We start from the raw sequence: 21,483 nt of genomic DNA, 5'->3' as shown, positions 1-21,483 counted from the left end.
CTGCAATCAAATTAACAAAATCCATTAACGTGCAGCAAACATGGGACTTTTGGGTCCCTGGGGTCTCTTGGGGCCAGTAGAAGTTCTGAACCCCCCCTGACAACAGCTCACTCTGGACCCCCAAACCAATAAGCATTGACAGGCTTCTCATTTGTCCCGCACATCGGGGATTTATTCTGAAAGTCTTTGCCGGAAGTAGCGCTATATTCTGACTCTGTGTGACTTCCAGCGGTCTGTGGAGAGCTGAGCCAAAGATACAGCGGCAGCACAGTGCGTCGAGCGGGGCGATGGAGGCAGAGCTGGCCGGCTGTGAGCGCGTCTAAAGCGGAGAGGAGGACATCCGATGAAGAGGAAATAACCATGTTTGATCTCGAATAGACACCATCTCCACTGAAGAGCCGGGATCGTCTCAGAGACACCAACCAGCGTCATGAAACCAGTCCTGCATTGAGGTGAGAGCCGCCGCTGCTGCGTTTTATCTCTTATTCAGCGCGTCCGGACCGTCCTGACGCGTCTGATCAGACATCTCGCAGAGCCTTTTCATGAGCTGCTGGTGTCAGGAGAAAGAGGCGAGCATCAGGGGAACAACAACAAACCTCCCGGTGCTGAGGAGGCGGAGGAGGAGGAGGAGGAGAGGAGGAGGCTGCTGTGTTTTGGTGGTCTAAACCCTGATTCATCCCCTCAGTCAGCCTCCGTGCTGAATCCTGCGTTCAGGATCGGGTTTTTGATGGTAGAGAACAAGTGCAGTGGGCTGATGATAGCGGCTCGTGTTTCGGTGTTGGGCGCAGAGACTGTGGCTGAGGCTTCCTGGACTTGAGGAGGGTCGCGGTGGAAAAGGGGCTTTTCCGATAATCCATTTAATAGCCTTGAGGGAGTGAAGTCTGGTCAGTCACAGGACGGCTGAGGGGCCTGATATGATGTGATGTGCTGTGATGTGCTGTGATATATAGGCCCGCTCGAGATGATCCAGAATCAGTGTACCGGCTCGGGACTCCGCACGCAGGCTCCCATTCATCTCCTGCTTTCTGGACCTGGAGCTGTCAGCCATTCAGCAGGAGGCTGCTGCCGATTCCCATTCATGAAGTCCATTACGCAGCCTGCACAACGATCCACTGTTGCCTTTAAATAGGCTCTCCGGGCCTGCAGTAGGCCTGTTTTAGGCCTGCTATTGACTTTCTCTCATGTATCTTTTTATAGGCTACAGTCAGTTAATATGAAGCCTGATTTTAACAGGATCCAGGTCTACTAATATCTGATTATACTCCTGTGAGGCGACACTGCGTCTGTGGCCCTATGTTGTGATTTTATGGTGACCTAATCAAAGAAAAGGGCTCGTTATTCTCCTTACTCTATAACTACATTCTGCAGTATTCTATTAGAGATGATGGTTTGCGGTCATTCTTAAGCAGCATCCCTCTAAAATCAAATTTTACCATGAAGCAATACATTGACACAGTCTGCCAAGTCCACCAGACGACATATATACTTTGCAGTGGGTGGACAGAATAGTAAGAACACCTACAGTATGATGTCATCCAACACATCACCACAAATGTGTTATATTGGCCTTTATGTCCCTGTAATCGTCGATAATGCTCCCATAAAGCCAGACTACATCTTTGACACCATGTTATGATTTCATAGTGACCTAATCGAAGGCAGGCGCTTATTAGAAAGTATTTATTTCCTTATTATATAACTGAAGTCTACGAAAATCCTGCTTTGTTGTGATATTCAAGCAGAATCCCTCTAAAGACGTATTTTACAAAGATTCTTTCATTAAAACTCAAGCCAGGCGATGCAGTGCTGCTCAGTCTAGACTACATACTATTCTGCATGGGGGGGGGGGGTGGACAAAATAACAAGAACACTTCAGAACATCATGCAGTCCAATGCAACATCATCACTGCAGGCTATAGTTGAGTTAACGCCTGTGTGACAGTGTCTCGACAAATGCTGAACAGCTTAATCTTCACAGAATTAGTATTTATTGCAGGAGGATCACAATACGCCTGAGAGGCAGAGCTGAAACAGTTTGTCAATCTATTCGTCAAAGTTAGACGACAACACATTTCATTATTGATTCATTTTCATGTCATTTATCATGGAAAATGCCAAACTCCTGCTTCATCTGGTTTAATATCTAATGATTTAAATAATATATTTGGATTTGGGGCTGATGTCACCTTGGGCTCTGGGAGCTTTTTCACTCTTTTCTGTCACTTCACAGACCGAATGACAACTCAGATAATATTAAAAATAATTGACAGATTAATGAACAATGAAAATGATGACCGATAATGACCAGTCCATTGCTGGCTAACAAAATCCACCACCACAGAGGCATATTATGTCAGAAAGTCATGTTACATAGAGCCATGCTGCAGGTTCTGTCAGCGTGATCATCAGCTTCACTCTGCAACACCAAATTAACAAAAACCATCTATTCCAGTCAGTGACACACTTGATGCTCACGCAGGTCGAACAGTATTACTCCTCTGCGAGAGGCCTATGGTCATCTGTGAAATTAGTTAGACCTGGTGGGTGAGAGACAGGAAATGGAAGTCAGTGGCAGAATGTGCGTCTCCCACGCGCTCCGTCCTTTATCACTGGCTGCCATATGGATGCCGGAGCTCACTCAATATTTACATTGCCACTGCTTGCCAGAGAAACCACGAGAGAGAGACGGAGAGAGGGGGAGAGAGCGAGGACAGCATGCTGGTAGAGGACACGCTAATTAATGTGTTTAATATTTGTGTGATGAGGCTCTGCTACCTACGTCGTTAAAAACAGGCGAGAACTGGTCAGATTGTTTGTGCTCAGTCAGTTGCAGTCGGGTGATGTGGTACTCCATCATCAGGTGTCTCATCACCGGTTGTATCTGTCTGCATCTGCACGCCCACACACACACACACACGCAGACAGCTTCATGCAGGTGGGTGTATCAGTGTCTGGATCAGGATTACATACCTTTCGTTATGTCTTTCTGTCACAGTGCAGGCAGGCGCTCTCCTCTCTGTGGGTCCGGTGTTGCATTGAGACAAACTTTCCAGACAATGTTCAATCACTTCAGGGCGGGACGAGGTTATCAGGGGTCAGGTCAAAGGTCACTGACCTGGCTGCTGTGAAGTGGACAGATCTAAAACTAGGGACAGAAAGAGGTCTATTGCTGCTGACCCCGACTCCTGCTCTTCCTCATACCGCGACGTCGGACCCCTCGCTCTCATCCTATCTCTCTATCTACGACTTCTCCCTCCTGGGATTTTGATCTTGTATCTGCATCTCCTCTGCTTTTGCTTCCACTTCCACCAGCCTTTCCTTTTGTTCAGTATTAAAGCTGGTTTACATAGTCGTCACACACACACACCCACACCCACACACACACCCACACCCACACACACACCCACACACACACAACCCTGAATGTCTACTGTAATACTCCGTCTTTTGACTTCTGTAGGTGAGTCAGTTTTTTAGTCAGTGGGACTCCCCTCCTTGTGTCAGAGACTGTGTTTTTCTTTCTCTTCTCCTCCAGCATCCCTGCAGAGCAGCGAATCAAAACAGAACATCCTCACAACATGTTTATGCCGATGTCTGCTTCACCGTCCCCTACTTTTCTGCAGCAAATGGAGTCTTAATTTTGGTTTCAGTATTCGGCTTTAATTGGATATTTCACAGACACAATACTGAATTATTGATGGGTTATTTACCCAGACTAACTAACATGTTTTAGTTTGAGTAAATGACCCATTAATATGAAAAATAACACTATAACACTGGCTCAAAACAACACGTTCTTTTGGTGGTTTTCTAAATGGTAAATGGCAGCGTTTATATGGCTTTTATCCTAAGTGCTTTACAGTTTTTCACACACTGACAGTGAGCTAGATGCTGGGTAAAGTTAGCCCATTATCGCATTGGTGCTACACTGAACCGATTATTTTCATTAACAATTCATCTGCTGATTCTTTTCTTGATTAATAGATTATTCATTGGCTCATTCATGTCTTGTTTTGTCCGACTAACAGTCTAAAATCCAAACGTTCACTTCATCATCTTACACGACAAAGTAGGACACCCTCACAACTGAGAAGCTTGACAAATGACCTGATCAATTAACTGTTTTAGAGCAATTAACAATTAGTCAATGAATTGATTAGTCAACTGACAGAAAATCAAACAGCAATAATCGTTTCAGTTATTTGATCAAGCCAAAATTTACTGGTTCTGTCTTCTCAAATGTTCATATTTTGTTGCTTTCTCTGTTCAATCCTGCTTTTATCGACTTTGAAAGTGAATATCTTTGATTCTTGGACAGTTGATTGGACAAATCAAGACATTCTTTTTTTTGACATGTCATGGAGTAAACGATCTGTTCATTGAAAAAATTATTTTCATTATTGCTGAATCTAGAGACATTTTTTTTGATTAATCAACTGTTCAGTCTATAAAATGTCAGAAAGTAGTAAAAAAATATGTGTCACAATATGCTTCGGAGACCAAAGTGAGAAAATGTTCAATTTAGATTTGTATGAAATAGAGAAAGCCACAGATCCTGACCTGTGAGCTGCTACAAACCAGAAGATTTTCTGCAGTGATACTTAAAAGGACTTCAACTATTAATCACTCATTAGAAGGATTCTTTGACTGATCGTCATCAATCAGTGCGACTGTGTATGAACCCAACATGAATACAGGAGCATTGTTTTGCTTTTGTTCTCTATCCGGCGTGTATGACAAACACGACATGTTTCATGCCCTTAAACATCCTCCATCCACATCTCACTGCTGCAATATTTACATCTTATATAAGAACATCTAATTAATGGATTCATGCGGCGTTGAAGAGGTTGTGTATGCACAGCGCTGTACTGGACGGACTGTGCTGCTAGCTGTGTGCTGTGCTGTGGAGCAGGCTAATCTTAGAAAACATGGCCCAAACTCCCCGGGGTGGGAGCACAACATCACCAATCATCTTCGTCAGCCAATCACTGAGCGGCGTGCCGCTGGCATGAAACTGCTCGCAGGAACGCGTGTTTGGATATAGGAGTCTGTTAAACTACATATACAGTGTTTATCTCTGGAAGCACACAGAGGTATGTGTGCACACAGCTTTAAAAACACGAGTCCTTGTACATCCGTTATGCTTGGCTGCAGTATCATTTCTTCAGTGGTTCTCTATTACTGCCCACAACATCACAGTAATAATCAGACATCTGTGGTTCTTGGTACTGCACAGCTCAGTCCTGTGAGGGCTCTGCAAGGTACATGAAGTGAACGTATCTTGTACGATGTGTTTTGCAGGCTGCAGTTGATAGCTTCTCCCTGCACAGTAATGTCTCTTTCCTCTCCTCGCCGGTCAGTTTACTGTTACAGACAGAACTCCCAACCATCTGACAGAGATATCAGCACTGCTCCCCTGGGTAAAGAAGCAGCAGCAGGAGGAGGAGGAGAAGCAGGAGGAGGAGGAGGGGGCACAGTAGTGGTAGATTTTTACAACAGATAGGGAGGAGATACAGGAGGGGGAAGGATGGAGGTGAACATTTTTAGATTCCCCTCGACTCCCCTCAGTCTTTTTTTGTCGGCAAAGAAAAAAGTCTGAGGGGAGTCGCGGGGATGTGAGACTCCACGTGGTGCCTCTGCACCCCCTCGTCCTGCAGTGTGTCTCCCTTCCTTTATGCTCCCTTTGCCTCCACCTCCACACACTCACTGATTGTTTTAGCAGCTGGCCTGTGGAGCAAAAATTTGCCCCCTCCAGTGCTGGAAAAAGTACTCTGATCCTTTACTTAACTAAAAATACCAATACAGCAATGTAGAAATACTTTATTACAAGCCTTTCATTCAGAATTCCACTGAAGTAAAAGGACAAAAGTATTAAAATAAAATGCAATTAAAGTCTTGATAATCCCCTCTGTTTTACTGAGCTTTCTAGTGAGTTTCCGCTCATTGTTTGGCTGTTTTCCTTCACTCTCACTGCTCGCATAGTGTTGTTTTTGGCCAAAGCAGCCAGCTGTTTTAAGTGAAAAAGCTCTGAAAAGCCCTCTGTACTGTAAATCTCCTGAGCACCAAACTGCAGACAGACAAAGTTAGTGATTAGCTGGTGAACACAGCGGAGCATTTAGCTGTTAGAGTGCCAAATATGTCCTTCAGGAGGTGGTAGAGACCAAAAACAGAGCTAAAACAGAGAGTAAATGTTTGGAGCCTCTAAGTTTGACATTATGGCATCGCCATCTTGGTTTTTTAGAGTCAGGTGTGACCTGACTGAGACACGGTAGCAGCTTGTCAATCATGAGGTAGCCACGCCCTAAAGCGTACCCTCCTTTATCATCTGTTTTACACTAAATGGGACCATATTTTACTAAATGAACATCACGCTGCATTGAAGAAGACTTGAGACCATAAACTCCAGTATAAAGTCCAGCAGTTCCCAATGTGGGGGATCAGACTCCCTGCAAAGGGTCACAAGATAAATCTTAGGGGTCGTGAGGGGATTTATGGGAATGGAAGGAAGAAAGAATGAAGTTTGCAACACAAATCTGATTAGATTTTTTGGGACTTTTCTCTAATTTTACTTTTTCTGTGAAATTTTGAATATTTTTTTAAAATTGCACACAACAGTACTTGAGTAAATAGTCTTACTTTCCATTACTTTCCACCACTGCCCTCCCGTCTAGTCTCAGCTAATCATGTCTCCTATATACTCCTGTGTGCTTTGCAGCATGCAGTCTGCTTCAGTCTGCTGACCCTCAGAAACATTAATGCTGTCCACTTCCTCCAGCGTCTCATGGCTTGAGTTTCATGCTGACTCAGTGAGTGAGCGTGTGAGTAGGTGTGTATGTGTGTGTGAGGGTGTGTGTGGGCGCGGCATACAGTCAGCTCAGTATCCTTGAGGGAGGCACATCCTCATCTTTGCGGAAGGGCATAATTTTGAGAAATGCACCTCACTGTGTATTGTTGTTTTTCTGCTGAATGGGTGGAAAGTTGGCCCAGTGCAGGGTCTTAAATAGCTGAATGGGTATTGACTTCCTCACAGCCAGCGGCAGCACGCACACGCGCACATGCACACGCACACACAACAAAAGGGGAGCAAGATGATTATTACAACACTCTGTGATTAGCAGTTTAACTTACAATCTCGTGTGGCTTGAGGGAATGAATGGATGGATGTTTGAATGAATGAAGTGATGGATTCATGAATGAAAGTGGAAATTTATTTTTACTTTTAGTTACAGACATTTATCAACGCTGTGCCACCTTCTAATGAGGCACAGTTCCTAAGCTGTCACTGATGGCTATTGACACATTTACTAATGCTTCATAGATCAGTTATAACCCATCATAAGAAGACATTTTGGGTTGCCAGGTTGTGAAAAATGCCTTTAGCTGGTGTTGGTCCTCTCTGTTTGGTAATAAATCAGTTATAAATGTCTTAAGTCTGGAATTTTAAATGTTAATAAGTCATTAGGAGAAGCCATTATAAATGTTAGTACGTTGTTAGAAATCCTCAATAGTTTGAGTCTCATGAGCAGCCAAATACCCAGTTGTTCAATCTAACCTTCTGAAAGCTAAAATCACTGAATTTATAGCATTGAAATATTTTAATGTCTGTCTGACTTTGTGTGGTTGAACTCCAAATTTCTAGAAATGCCAAGGCATTTTTTTTTAACTTTCAGGTTCTCAAATTCAGTTCAACAGAATATAACCTGACAGGGCCGAGGTCTGATCGACTCCATCCAGGCTCGATTGCTCGTCCTTGGTGGTCTTCAAGTTAGAATTTATCATGAAGAGTCCTGGTGTCTGAATTATACCAATCCGTTTAAGAAATCTGATCATGACCAGTCAAATTTACAGAGGGCTGTCATGGAGGGGAAAAAAAAACTTGTGCACTTAATAATATGGTTAATGGTTAATATGGTTTTATATATTTGGCCTCCCTTCTTGCAGAGGACAGCAAACGCCTTTGGCCTGGTGGATGTAGTCAGCTGTAAGTTTGAGGAAGCCATTTCTGAAGCACTCCAAACCTCTGAGGCTGGCGTTTTATGGCCTGGATGACATCTGTAGTATCATCAAGATTTTTACAGCAAAGTATCCTGTTAAATATGTTGAAGAGATCTTAACAACCCAAACCTGAAATATCCATACTTTCAACATCACTGTAGCTTTTCGGCTGCTTATAGGATTCAGATCTTTACTTTGCTTCCATAGGGGACATAATGTGCAACCAGTCAAAGTGTCTTTCTTTCTTTCTGTTTCTTCTCTCTTTGAGCTTCTGAGCATCATTTTGCAGATAAGCCCACCATCTTTTTGCTCTTCAAGCCTCTGAAACCTGTCAAGATGTGTTTCTGTCGCCTGATGAGGTTACGAAAGCGTTCCCATCTCGGGACCTTTGGTTGTGATCCAGGCCGGAGAGCAGAATATGGGAGAAAACAACAACAACAACACGATGTTCAGCCAAGCCAAGTGCTGCGTGAGAGAATCTTAGAAATGTTGTGCATCCAATCAAACCAGCTTAATTTAAGACCCCCGACCACCCACTTCTGAAATTAACTTGAAATGAAGCTAAATGGCCACAGTATTAGCACTTTAGATTAGCTTGGGACATCCATGCACATAAGAGAGACATTTCCTTTGCTTTTTAATTTATTATTACTCTCCAATCACTCTCTTCCCTTTACTTTCTAGTGTGTCTATCCATCACAGTATTCCTCTGAAATTCCAACGCCAGGCCTCAGCATCCAAGAGTTTCCGTCTCTGCGTGATGAGCTCAGAGGTGGTCTCTCAAAGAGCTGGCACTCCTCTGTGCTTTGACGCATCCCATCCTCGCTCTGATCGTTCGTTTCAGATCTGCAGGAGAGCAAATGGAGAGGGAATGAGAGGGAGATTGGCTTGTAGTTGAATGTGTGTGTCAGACTTAATTCCAGAGGAGTTTTTTTTTTTTTTTTTTGCGCTAATCCGTTATGAAAAGACAACCCACACTGATGCTTTTGGAAATGACAATAAAGCTGCTTGCAGGAGAAATTCCAGGAAACTCTGCAGTGCAAATGCTTGTGATTTGGTTTAAGAGAGTAATTTCAGAGAGCAAACATTTGAGCGTGTACTGTGAGTGAACTGCCAAGAGAAGCCCAGCAGCTTGGAGAATAAGCTTTCACAGATTGGGGAGCGTTGGCCGTCCCTGTGCGTATGTCACCCAGCCTGCCCACTCTGATGATATCCTTTTATCTGCATGATTTACAGACGACAATAATCAAACCAACATGTGTTTGGTTGTGCGACGTTATTCATTGATGCTGTGTTAGTCATGTGCTGAGGCAAAGAGAGGGAGGAGGAGGGGGGTGAAAGCAGGCTTTGGATGTTGCTGCTGACACGGTGGTGGTATGACTCTGTGTTAGATCCCCACTGCAGACCAAAGAGAGTAGAGTTTTATCAGTGATGTGATGTGGTTTGGCACTGATCAGGCCAGAGAGGGAGGCAGCGCCGAGGACTGAGTCATACGGACACACACATGCTGGGGAGCAGAGGAATGTAAGGATGAGTAGACCAGAGCAACTGTGGTCTTAAAAGAACGCTCATTACGTAAAAAATACAACAGGGAGAGAGATAAAAGGGACATAAGGAGGAGCTGCACGGTCAGGCTGTGTTGAATCTGAGTCTCTGTTAACCTGCTCTGACAGGAGACACTTGCAGATAATTCGGATAATCTGAGTGCTTGTCAGAAACCATCACTTGGTAACTGAGACCCCAGCTTTCTGCATGATTTGTTTGTCACATTTAATCTGTTGCCGAGTCGTTTTCGAGCCTTCAATGACACACCCGTCCTTTGCATAAATCTTGAGCTCCAAAGTCCATAAATACCCGCTACAGCAACTGAGGATGTTTTGCAGACCAGGAGGGAGTTAATTGTCTACACAGGTATCTTACAGGCAGATTCCACCGTTCTTAACACTCACTGTATTTATCTTTGAGTTTTAGGCCAGTGAATAAGTGTGGAAATCATTATTCAGTGTCGACTGAACGCCATGTGCCTCCTAATATGGTTTAACCTTAAGATCATTCTTTATGGGTTGAGGAAATACCCCAACATCTTAGACAAAGTTAACCATTTAAAAATATGTTGGATTTTCACAGGACGTACACCCTCATGCTAGGAAAAACTGAACAATTAACTTAACAAATAAGATGAAAAACAAGCTTAAACTAATCAAGAAAATGTTGAGGTGTCTGCTCATATTTTTCTTGGACTCATGATCTCAGTTTTTCTGCTTCTCAGATCCTGGCTCCAGTCCTGGTTATCACTTTGAAAGACGTTAGGTTGCACATTTTATGTGATGACAGCTGCAGGAATAGTCAAGATTGGAGGAAATTTGGACACAAAAGTAGACGAAAAAGCAAGACTTTTGCACTTTCTTTATGGTTAAACGTCACAGAAAGCCTGCATGCAAAGACTTCAGTTTTTATATCATCAAGATATGAATATTCTAATGACGGACACAAGCTGGTTCAGCAGTCTGCTTCATTCACACATCTTTTATTCTTTGCACCATCACACATGCAGGCTGTTCCACAACTGTTGTACGTCTGATCCAAAAAAATCATGCTGCAGTTTTTTCTTGCCTCCACACTGACTCTCTGCTCTTCTTCCTCCTCTCCAGCCTCTCCTCGGTGGGTTGGCATGGCCCAGTGATGAACGGAGCGGTGGTGCCCGGTAGCCCGGAGCTCTCCTCCTCGTGCCCACTGCCTGACTGGCGAGAGTTCTGTGAGCTCCATGCTCGAGCCTCTGCTGCAGACTTCGCTGACAAGTTCCAACGCTTCCTGTCGGAGAACCCGTGTTACGACTCGCCCGGCGCTGATGTGAGCTTCTCGCAGCACTTTGCTCATCACTTCCTGGAGTGCTTCTCTGCAGCCTTGACCCAGGCCCGGGAGAACCAGGCGTCTTCGCCGGGGGAGGACGGCTCCAACGCAGCGCCAAAGTACAGCATTGTTCCTTTCCTGGGAATCCAGGGCTGCCCGCTGTCCTACGGTCACGACCTTTACCAGAGACGCAAGGACGCCGGGGCCTCAAGTGAATCCCTGGACAGTATGGACAGCGGAGGGGGAGGGATAGATGGGGGAGGCAGTGGCACCACCGCCTCCCAAGGCCCCCAGCCGGCCCACAAGGTGTCTGCTCTGGGACAGTCCCGCAGCTCGGAGGACGTATCGGTCAGTCACCCAAAGGCTCGCTTCAAGAAAGGCTTCTCCCTGAGGAACATGAGCCTGTGTGTGGTGGACGGGGTGAAGGAGATGTGGCACAGACGGGCCTCCCCTGAACCTGACGGCCCCTCTGGAGCCAGGAAGGCTAACGGGGGAGGGGGAGGAGGAGGAGGAGGAGGAGGAGGAGGGGAGGCTGCAGGGGGAGAGAAGTGGTCCCAAAAGCTGCGGCTTCCCAGGGGTTCCCAGGGCCACAAGGCCGAGATGCTGGAAATCCAGAGGGAGGGAGCGCTGAGGTACATGGTGGCTGATGACACAAACTGTATGGGCGCCGCACAGTGGCAGAAGTGCCGCCTGCTGCTGAGGAAGACCAAGAGGGAGGAAGGAGGCGAGAGGTTCCTGCTGGAGTTCTATGTACCACCCAAGGTACACAAACACACGCAGACATGTGAGACAGTGAAGCAGAAAACAGGCATCTCGTGCTGAAATGATTAGCTGGGTAATGGTTGATTTGAAGACGTCACTTCTCTCTTTTTGAAACAGTTTTAAGTCTTTGAGTCTTTCAAAGGATTTGCGCCCCATGCATCAAACACTAGATCCCTGCTCTCTCCTGCCTCACAAAACTAAAAACAGATGAATAGATAGACAAAGGAATTGTTAACATGTGTGTCTATGACAGCCGTAATCCTTACAGAAAACCAGGTATGATGCAGGAAAAGCTGCGTTTTTTCATAGCTTCTATGGTTTAGAGTCCAGACCCCAAATGTCGTCACAAACGTTGCACAGCAAAGTTTTTCCACGTACAATGAGGAAATCATTTCATCCAGCCACTGTTTAAAAGCGCATTTCCACTTCCTCAAGACGAGACTAATTGAAGTTTGGACTTAGATTGATTGAAAAACTGATCAACACATTAATAATTCATGAGAATAGTCACTCATTGCAGCCCTTCCTGAATCCCAGATATAAAGCCAGCCTGATAATCCAACCCCTGTGACCCTGAGTGACGCAGCCTGAGTCGAACCACACACACACTCACGTGCATGCATGCACACTTCACATTTGTCTATATGGGATTTCCAGATCATTGCCCCTGACCTTAAGAAGACCATGAGGCTGTGCAGCTGAGTGTGTGTAAATCTGCCACTGTCCTTTGATCATGGCTGGTGGGAATGTGAGGATATGGCAGAGAGGGGGAGAGGGGTAAGGACAGGTGGGAGGCAGGCATGGGAGAGGGGTGAAGGGGCCGGTCGAGAGAACCAGAGACTGGGTGTGTGTGTGACAGAGAGAGGAAGCTGTTACATTGATTTCTGTAAGCGGGAGCGGATTGCAAAGATTCCCTTTCATGTGCAAAAAATAAATATTGATTGGTTCTTCGTCTTTGGCAAACTGTGACAAACTGAAAAGAGGAACCAAAATGGTTTTTGTGAGTCACTCAAAAACTCAGTGAGAGCCACAAGGGGAACATAGAAAATGAAACTTAATAATTGTGCTTCAGCAGTTTCATCTGTTATGTTCTATTAACGTCCACACGTGGACGAGGCTGAGGTTAAAAGAAACTTCAGAGCTGCTATGAAGTGACACATTAATTAAACACACGCATCTCGACAGGCCTGCCCCGCAGACACTCCGAGTTGTTTTATCACTGCCGTCCTATTCAGGTCTTACAAATCATAACGGTGCAGAGTCAACAGTGTCGGAAAGATAAACTGACTCATAAAATCTCACTCGTGCCTGCTCCTGGCTGACTGGCTCTGGCTCCGTCCCTGTCAGGGCCATCAATCTGCCGGCTGCTCTCTGTGGCAGAGACGGCACGCTGCAGCACGCTAACTGCCTGCATTATGACACAGCAGCAGGTCCTGAGACGACCCGCTCGCTGCTTCACAGCAGCCAAAGTAACATGCAAGAACTCAAGAGTAGGAGTAGCTGTCACACTTCACAGAACCTGTTTGTCATTATAATAAAAAAGAAGCAGTAAAAATAATTCAGACTTGCCTAAAAATACTAATGATGCTACTGTGATTTTGGATTTTTCTTTCCTTGGATGTAGATAATCCTAAATGTTGCCTGCATTTGTAGAAGTCTGACAGTTTAAAATATTGCCAGAGAAAATGCCACTTTTCAGCTCATTATGCAGTATTCACTGAACGCGAGGTGCTAAACTAGCAGGCTAATGTTTTGTGTCATTCTCCTGCACAAATGCAGAAACACAATAATGGATGTCTGCAGTAATGAAACAGTGATTCCCTGTTGGAGCGATTGGAAAGTTATGTTCATTTACTGTTTCTACAGTTTCTTTAAAGATGGCTTGAAGTCCCATCATGACACAAATTTAGAACGCAGTCTCTCATATTTTGTGTCTCTTACCTCTGATGGTATTTAACCATGCAGATAGTTTGCATTTTATTTGTCCAGGTATCCATCTACGAGGTTTTCACCTCGGTTGAATTGAAAAAAAAAAAAAAAAAAGCATTTAAAGCTGCACTAATCAATGTTTTTCCACTAACAATAGATCAAATAATAGGTGTAATGTAAGAGGGGTCACTTATAATGACAGGCTCAGAGACTCATCACCTATCGCTTTGGAGTTTCCTTCAGCTCATTGTTTTGATCTTATGACCCCAACTTGACTGTTTTGGCTCGTTCTCACCGCTCTCATCAGCGTTGTGTCTCGACACAACAAGTTCAAACAGTGCACACAACCTGCTCACCGCTAAATGACAAACATGTCCCTTTAAGGTTTTATCAGAAAGACCACACCACCAAATGAAAAGACTGACCGCACTAACTGCACACTTACTTCCTGTAAGAGCTGTGTGGCAGAGCACACACATACTGTCCACAGTTGAGAGGTGCAGGAAATGGTCAAATAGTTTAATACAGGAAGCGGTTTTTGACATCTGATCCAGAGAAAGGAATTGTGGGCGTGGACGGCAGCCAGCTGCACAGGAAGATCAAGATGAGAACAGTGTTGCTCCAGACAGATCAGCTGATAAGCCGCTGCCAGACCATCAGTCAGCCTCCCTCTCGCGCTGCCTCTCCTGACACACACAGAAATAAATACGCACACACACACACACACAGAGTTCACCGCCTCAAACACACTCATTGGATCTGTTAAGATTATCACCGGGATCCAGCTCTCTGCAGAGGGCAAACGGAGGCCAGGATGTTTCCAGTGTTCACCCTTGTATAAACTCTTCCTGTTTTTTGTTTGTTAGAGTCGGTCAGCGGGAATAACTGCTGAGAAAGGCAGTGAGAAATGAGACTGTATAAAATCTGAGCTGTGGAGTCATTTTTGCAGATTGTGCAGTCTTTTCCTTAACTCTTTTAATGATGACCTTATTTTATTTGAATGATTTACTCAAGAGACATGCGTCGTACAACCCCGATTCCAAAAAAGAAAACAGAATGTGATAATTTGCTCATCATTTTTTACATACACTCAACTAAAAACAGTACAAAGACAATGTATTTAATGTTTGACCTCATCAGCTTCACTGATTTTTGTAAATATCTGCTTATTCTGAATTGGGACAGGAGCAGCAAAAGACTGGGACAGTTGTGGAATGCTCCAAAAACACCTGTTTGGAACATTCCACAGGTAAACAGGTTCATTGGTAACAGGTGAGAGTATCATGATTGGGTATGAAAGGGGCGTCCTGGAAAGGCTCAGTCGTTCATAGGTGAGGATGGAGCGAGGTGGTTCACTACTTTGTGAACACATGATTGGATAAAGGATACATGGGCTCAGGGACTCTTCATAAACTGCTGTCAGTAAACACAGTTTGATTGTGAATGATTGCTTTTTTGGAATCAGGGTTGTAGTTCAAGCCAGTAAGTCAGGCTGCATGTCACCCCTTCATTATCGTGTGTGAAGGAGAAGTTTAGAGGTTGGGAGAAGTTGGGTGTATTTCACACTAAAGACAGAGAGGGAAGTGGTACTAATTACTGTAAACGTGTTCCAGTCATTTAGAGCTCTCTGAAGGGCTTTTTTGTAGTAAAATGTACATTTTCTACTTTTACAAGTATCGCACTTACCTCCTACAGGATGTGCGATATGTCATTCAGGATGTCATTTCTCATTGTGGTTTTTGGTTATATAGTACAAAAATATATATAATTATGTATTATTTTTTGTTTTCTGACGCAGAGATACCAAAAATAATGTTGCTACCACTTGACGTGTTTCTCGTTGCACTGTGATACACAAGCACAGGCAGCTCGTGCTCATTTAATGTCCACTTTCATTTAAAGCTGCCAAACTTTTCTGCTTGCGAATCCCGAAAAACTTGATTTAAAGTTTTTTATCCTGACACCTTTATATATTCACGACTGAATAAGCAACCGTCAAAGAAAAAGTTAGTAATATGTGATGTTTTATTCTGTGTTTGTTTGCATGTTCATGTTTCAGTCCTCAAAGTCCAAAGTGAGCATCCCTCTGTCAGCCATCGTGGAGGTGAGGACCACCATGCCGCTGGAGATGCCTGACAAGGACAACACTTTTGTTCTTAAGGTAGGAACTGCAACCATTTTACAACCACGCTGATACACCTGCTCTAGTTTCATATATAATTGCTGTACAGTAACAGGTTGTTGGAGAATGAGTGAGCCCGCCCTGTTCTGGACCCTCGTGTGGCCCTTTGAACAGAGCTCAGTGTGTGATCGCAGTGTTTGGCTGCTTCCACAGGTGGAAAACGGGGGAGAGTACATCCTGGAAACCATCGACTCGCTGCAGAAAAACTCCTGGGTTGCTGACATCCAGGACTGCATAGACCCCGGGTAAACCACCAGATAAATATTTGCTGCTGGCTGAGGATGGAGAAGAGCGGAGGGATGGAGAGAGGGGGGAAGGGTGGATGGGAAGACGGGAAGGAGGGCTAACACACACAGTCATTAATCATCAAATTAGTGGAGTTTTTGACAGCTTGCTTTAGCACAAACATGGGCGAGTTTGCACCGCCGACATTCCTCCTCAGTTTCCCGGGTTAGTGTGTGTGCGGCTCGGGACGTAAACAGAAAGATTTTTTGTGTCCATGTTTGTAGGATGTGGATGTGTGTAGAGTCGCTGATGTTTGTTTGCACATGTGTGTGCGTCTGTATACGTTCTTGCGGTTCTCCTGACCCGCCTGCTTGTGTACAGTGACAGCGGCGATGACATCGAGCTGGCGTCGTGTCCTCACGGTCAGGCCTCCAAAGACTGCTCCATGGTGGCCTCTTGCAGCTGCGAACTGTTGTCCGAGGGTGAGCAAAGACCCACCCACCCACATAGCATCTGAATATTGTGATTCACATGAATGTGTTAAAATATTAACAATGTCTTTAGGTGTGTATCGCGCTCCGGAGAGGTCGTGTCCTACAGTTGCAGAGCATTACAGCGCCCCCTCAGTCCGTTGCAGGGAACCCCCTTTCACCCAGCACCCATCCCACATGCCTTTAGAGCGCTTCCTCCAGTCCCCAGAGGCCCAGGGCTCCAACTCTTCTGGAGGTACTAACACATACGATCCCTCTCCAGACATCAGAAATGAGGAAAGTCAAAGAAAACTAAACCACTGGTTTGTTGTGACTTTCCTCAGGTGGCAGCGAAGGAGCGAAAGAGTCCGATGGCGACGCCAGCCTGGCGGGTTACCCATGGTTCCACGGTACACTGTCCCGTGTGCGTGCGGCTCAGTTGGTGCTCGCGGGCGGGGCCAGGAGCCATGGGCTCTTTGTGATTCGGCAGAGCGAGACGCGGCCGGGCGAGTACGTCCTCACCTTCAACTTTCAGGGCAAAGCAAAGGTGAGACAATTAGAGAGAGGAGGAATAGAGGGGTTTGTGTGTGTGCTGTAGATTAGAGGTGCTGCTGTTATTTGTATTAACTGTGTATGTTTTGATAGTTTATATATTCAATAATTTATAAAATGTCGAAAATAATGAAAGAAAATGCCCATCACCAGTAACCCCAGTCAGACCTTGTGTCTTCAATTTGCTAATTTTGTCTGACAAACAGTAAAAAGTTGTATTGAATTTTAAGTGAAATGAAAAAGGAGGAAATTCTGAACCAGAAAATAGTCTTTTCACTTTACTTTCAAACAATTAATCAGTTATCAAAATTTGCTCTGATGCATCTTCTGTTCTTTAAATAATGAATGAACTTGTTGTCTCCACGTTACGACACATTAATCCCTCCTCCCAGCTGCAGTTCTGCTCTGCAGCAGCGTTAAATTCACTCAAGCTCGTTCTCAGGACATTTTGGGATGCAGCCATTGCCGCTCACAGTGGACCAAGTTGTTCAGGTCCCGGAAAAGATGCAGTAATGTCAAGGTTTTGTGTGCTCTTATGTAACATGATCCCTGCACATCACATCCTGCCAGCCGGCGGTGTTGAGGAAGTGTCAGCTGCCGCCTCTTCCTCTGGTGTCAGCCTTGGCATTCTGTCGCTTTGCTCCCACAGCGAGACGCCTCGCAGGAATGTCCTGACCTCTGTCTCGGTCTGTCTGTTTCAGATGTTCTCTGTGTCTCACACCGCAGTTCTCTGTCTTTCCGTGTTGTGTCTTTTTCTGTTCCTACCCTCCCTCTCCATCCCTTTGACCCTTACACCTTTCTCTCCATTGTTAATGTCCTGTCTCCTCCTCTTTCCCTTCCTTCTCCCTCCCAGCATTTGCGTTTGTCCGTGAATGAGAACGGACAGTGCCACGTCCACCACTTGTGGTTCCACACCGTGTCGGACATGTTGAGACACTTCCACACCCACCCCATCCCCCTCGAGTCTGGAGGCTCTGCTGACATCACATTACGCTCCTATGTACAAGTGCAGCGAAGCTCCACCGCAGGTACACAACACACAGACATAATTAATTTAGGCCATCGAGGTTAATCTCTCCAATCAGGAACCCGCATATTTCAGTTTAACGAGCTGATGTCAAGACACTGTCGAGGTGTTCTTTTTAATATGTGTGTAGTGCCTTAAGGCCTTGAAGTTTTTTTCCAGTAAGTCCAGTAGCTAGCTAATGTTTGCAAACTTAAGCTTGACACAGCGGTGTGACTCAGTCAGTTCACTGACATTTTGGCTCTGCGAAGCAAAGCATGGGCAGCTGTTTTAGTATTACCGTCATCGTGTAACTGCCTCATTTGCCAAAAAGTAGCGTGTTCAAGCTTTTGACTTGCAAAACTTTGAAACAATTTGCAGGTGGTTTCAAAAAAAAAGGAAGTGTTTCAGCTTGACAGTCACTCCTCAGGTCACCAAAGGATCAGCAGAGGGCGATTAGACTTCCAGAAAGGTCGATGCGTTGATGGATAGCAGAGGTTTGTCAGAGAGTTACAGCAGAGCTAAAACTCACTGAACCTACCCTGCCCCTCCTTCACATCCATACTAACACTACTCCTGCCCTCTGCTCTCCTGGCATGGGATGAATGCCCTCCTGTACAGGAGAGTGAGGGGGCGATTATACCGCAGGAGTTTTGCATTCAGGCCGAGACTCCGGCCCCAACCCAGCCTGGTGGTCACAAAGAGGCCCTCTGTTTCCCCAAAGGCTGGACCTACACACACTCATGCACTCACTCCCAAACACAAACTTACATAGAGTGAGGGTTTGATTCAGGCTGTAAAAGGCTTTACTGATACACTGGTCAGGCGTGTCTTTGGCACCAGTGTTGTCGGTGTTATTGCCCACCAAGGGAAAGGACAATAAAGGAGGCCCACACTGCCTGTGTTTACATGCTGCTCTATGAAGGAGCCTTTTGTCAGCAGCTCCTCAGTGTAAAGCAACAAACAATTATCAGCAGCACAGATGAGTTGATATTATTAACCTTCTATTGAAAGGATTTCTTTCTTCTCCCCACAATCTGCTACAGATGTGACCGTGCCTCCAGTCCTCACCCCACCCAGGGATGCAGGCTGCCGGACAGACTCAGCCCAGCCAGCTCTCCACCCTCCTGGGATCGCAGTGCCTGCAGGGCCCCCTCCTGATGCCCCGCTCCCCTCGAGCACCTCCTCCTCACCCACCACCCTTCCCTCCCTCTCCCGCAGTGACCCGGGTACAGGAGGAGGAGGAGTGGGAGGAGGGTTACAGAGCCGGAGCAACAGCTCTGAGCGCCTGCTGGAGGCCTCTAGTGGCACGTCTGAGGACTACCACGACCCCGATGGGACTCGCAGGGCCCGAGCAGTGGAGAACCAGTACTCTTTCTACTAAACAAGCCAGGGCAGGGTTCAGTCACGTACTTTGTGAGTCGGATGAGATTCAGAAAGTTGGAGGTGATGTGGGACAATCTGCTGATGATGAAAACGGTCCAAATCACTGGATCACCCATCGCTTTTGTTTGTTTGTTTTTGTTTTAAGACAATTTCCTGTTTCTCTGATTTGAGAAGGGAGGTAGGGTCGTGCTGAGCGGTGTGCCCACTCACGCTGTTAGATCCCTCCGCAGCCGGTGAAAATGGAGACGTTGAGAGCGGGAGATGAGACCTGGACGTAGAAAAAGCAGCAGTGACGATGAGCGTAGGAGGAGAAAGCAAGAGGAAGTCACCCAGTGGAGACGTATGGTTTTGATTCACGTCCTCTGACCACTTCCTGTTCATCTTTACCCACAGTTCCCTGGGAGCAGAGCCTGTGTCACCGCCCTGCTGAAGGGTTGAAAAATCGAAACGACCCTGAAGAAACAGCCCCTACCCTCAGAGCTCCCGAGAGCATCCCATTAATGTTTGTAAAGCTGCTTTGAGTCTGTCCCGGATATCCTCACTGTCCCTGCAGGGTTTCCCTACAAAGTCCTGCTCTGGGGCTCTGCTCCACTTTGACATCAGTACAGCCATCATGGGTGTGTTAGTGTTAGCTCAGAGATGTTTTTTTTAAACGTGTACAGCCTAAAGGGTCTCAGTGCCTGACAGTTTCCTTGGACTTGAACAGACTGTTGCCCATAGTGAGGAGGAGGGTGCACATCTTGCATAATCACAATAGCCCAAAAATTAAATGCAGGTGATCACTTTACCATCAGTTTCTACTTAAAACATGCCGAACGTGCGTCTCTCTGCACACTGAAATGGTTTTGTTCCATCGATGGCTGCAGCGTACGCACAGGTGGTCACATGTCATATGATGAAATGGAAGATGAACAAGTTCAGCCTGCAGGAATACGGCAGGGTGGCTCGCATTTTGCTCTCATACTGGGTTATTTCTATGAGTGTGTGGTGGTGTGTTAGAGTCCAAATATTTTTCAATCGGTGTGCTACAGTAGTGTTTCTAAAACATGGTTTTCGGGGTCCCTCCGTCTGGTGCTGGTTCTGTATTCAAGCTTATCATATCAATAACCTGTAGATTAGATATGCTGTTAATATAGGAGTTCACTTTAAAGTAATGCCTTTAAGATATTATTATACCAAATCCAGCATTTATCGGAGGGACTGGGGACTTGTTTTTTAGAAAGGTGGCAGTATTGCATACTGTTTGTGCAGCCTGGTGCAGACTGGAACGGTACAGGCAGTGAGGCGAAGGGTACTAGATGGCCATGCTTGAAAAGAAAGATGTGACATTGCTGCTTTACTTCATGCAGAGTACTAACGTTAAGCTTTTCTAATGATAAAAAGGCTGGATTTAACAAGAAAATATTCATGTTAGTGTAAGAATTAACACCATAGTCCAAGACTCATTGTAACACAAAATGTCTGTTTAAATATCCTCTTAAAGGAGTTTGAAATTTCAGGAAATACATTTATTCGCTTCCTTGCCAAGAGTCAGCATAAACATTGACGCCACCCTCGCACCTTCGAGTGGTGTCGATGTTCTCGTCTATCTCTTGGCAAAACGTTGAATAAGCATGCTTCCCCAAACTGTAACAGCATGTGAGACGCGAGCGGCTTTCAGCGACTGTGCTTCAAACAAACGCAACCCTTTTGTTCAGCTGGACTAAACATATCAAGAGTCGACGTCCGCCTCTTCAAGCGTGGCCATTTAGCTTCGAGGTGAGATTTCACCGGACGGAGCAGTCCATGTGCCAACTCGAATCCTATTTTTGAAACATATTTATTCCTCAGCCGTTGTAAATTACATTTTTCCTATCAAGTCTTATTTATGTACAATTGATTGATTCTTCTCGATGAAACATCCTCAGTGGAACGTGTCTGTTGCAAGAGCCCATCTCACATATCACAGATTGCTCATGTCTCCCTTTTATTTTCTTAACACTTCTTAAAGCTAAATTTTCTGTTGTCTGACTGAGTTTTGAAGAGTCTGTGCAATTTTGTACAAAGTGATGTACTTGACATACTACTTTATATTTCTGTGAATAAAATGTGAACAAACTGTTGCGCCCTTTGTGCAGTTATTCGCT

The 21,483-nt window shown here is 45.4% G+C and overlaps 1 protein-coding gene across 1 annotated transcript; it reads left to right on the top strand.

Moving 5' to 3' along the window:
• Positions 1–227: 227 nt before the first annotated feature.
• On the top strand, positions 228–21,455 carry sh2b2 (SH2B adaptor protein 2). Its single transcript, XM_076734299.1, has 9 exons — positions 228–452; positions 10,650–11,610; positions 15,599–15,700; positions 15,875–15,966; positions 16,328–16,428; positions 16,511–16,672; positions 16,761–16,963; positions 17,822–17,996; positions 19,018–21,455. Exons 2-9 carry the CDS (start codon positions 10,681–10,683, stop codon positions 19,353–19,355), a joined length of 2,103 nt encoding a protein of 700 aa, XP_076590414.1. The 5' UTR covers positions 228–452; positions 10,650–10,680; the 3' UTR covers positions 19,356–21,455.
• The last annotated feature ends 28 nt before the right edge of the window (positions 21,456–21,483 follow it).

This window comes from Chaetodon auriga, chromosome 7 (assembly GCF_051107435.1).
Source record: "Chaetodon auriga isolate fChaAug3 chromosome 7, fChaAug3.hap1, whole genome shotgun sequence".
Lineage (NCBI taxonomy): Eukaryota > Metazoa > Chordata > Actinopteri > Chaetodontiformes > Chaetodontidae > Chaetodon > Chaetodon auriga.
Note: the sequence above shows the minus strand (reverse complement) of the source record. Positions and strands in the feature narration are given on the sequence as shown.

Excerpts from the sequence above, each read along its gene's own strand:
- sh2b2 (XM_076734299.1), top strand. The coding sequence starts at position 10,681 with ATGAACGGAGCGGTGGTGCCCGGTAGCCCGGAGCTCTCCTCCTCGTGC. Across the intron at positions 11,611-15,598 it reads AGTTCTATGTACCACCCAAG|TCCTCAAAGTCCAAAGTGAG; the intron begins GTACACAAACAC and ends TTCATGTTTCAG. Across the intron at positions 15,967-16,327 it reads CAGGACTGCATAGACCCCGG|TGACAGCGGCGATGACATCG; the intron begins GTAAACCACCAG and ends GCTTGTGTACAG.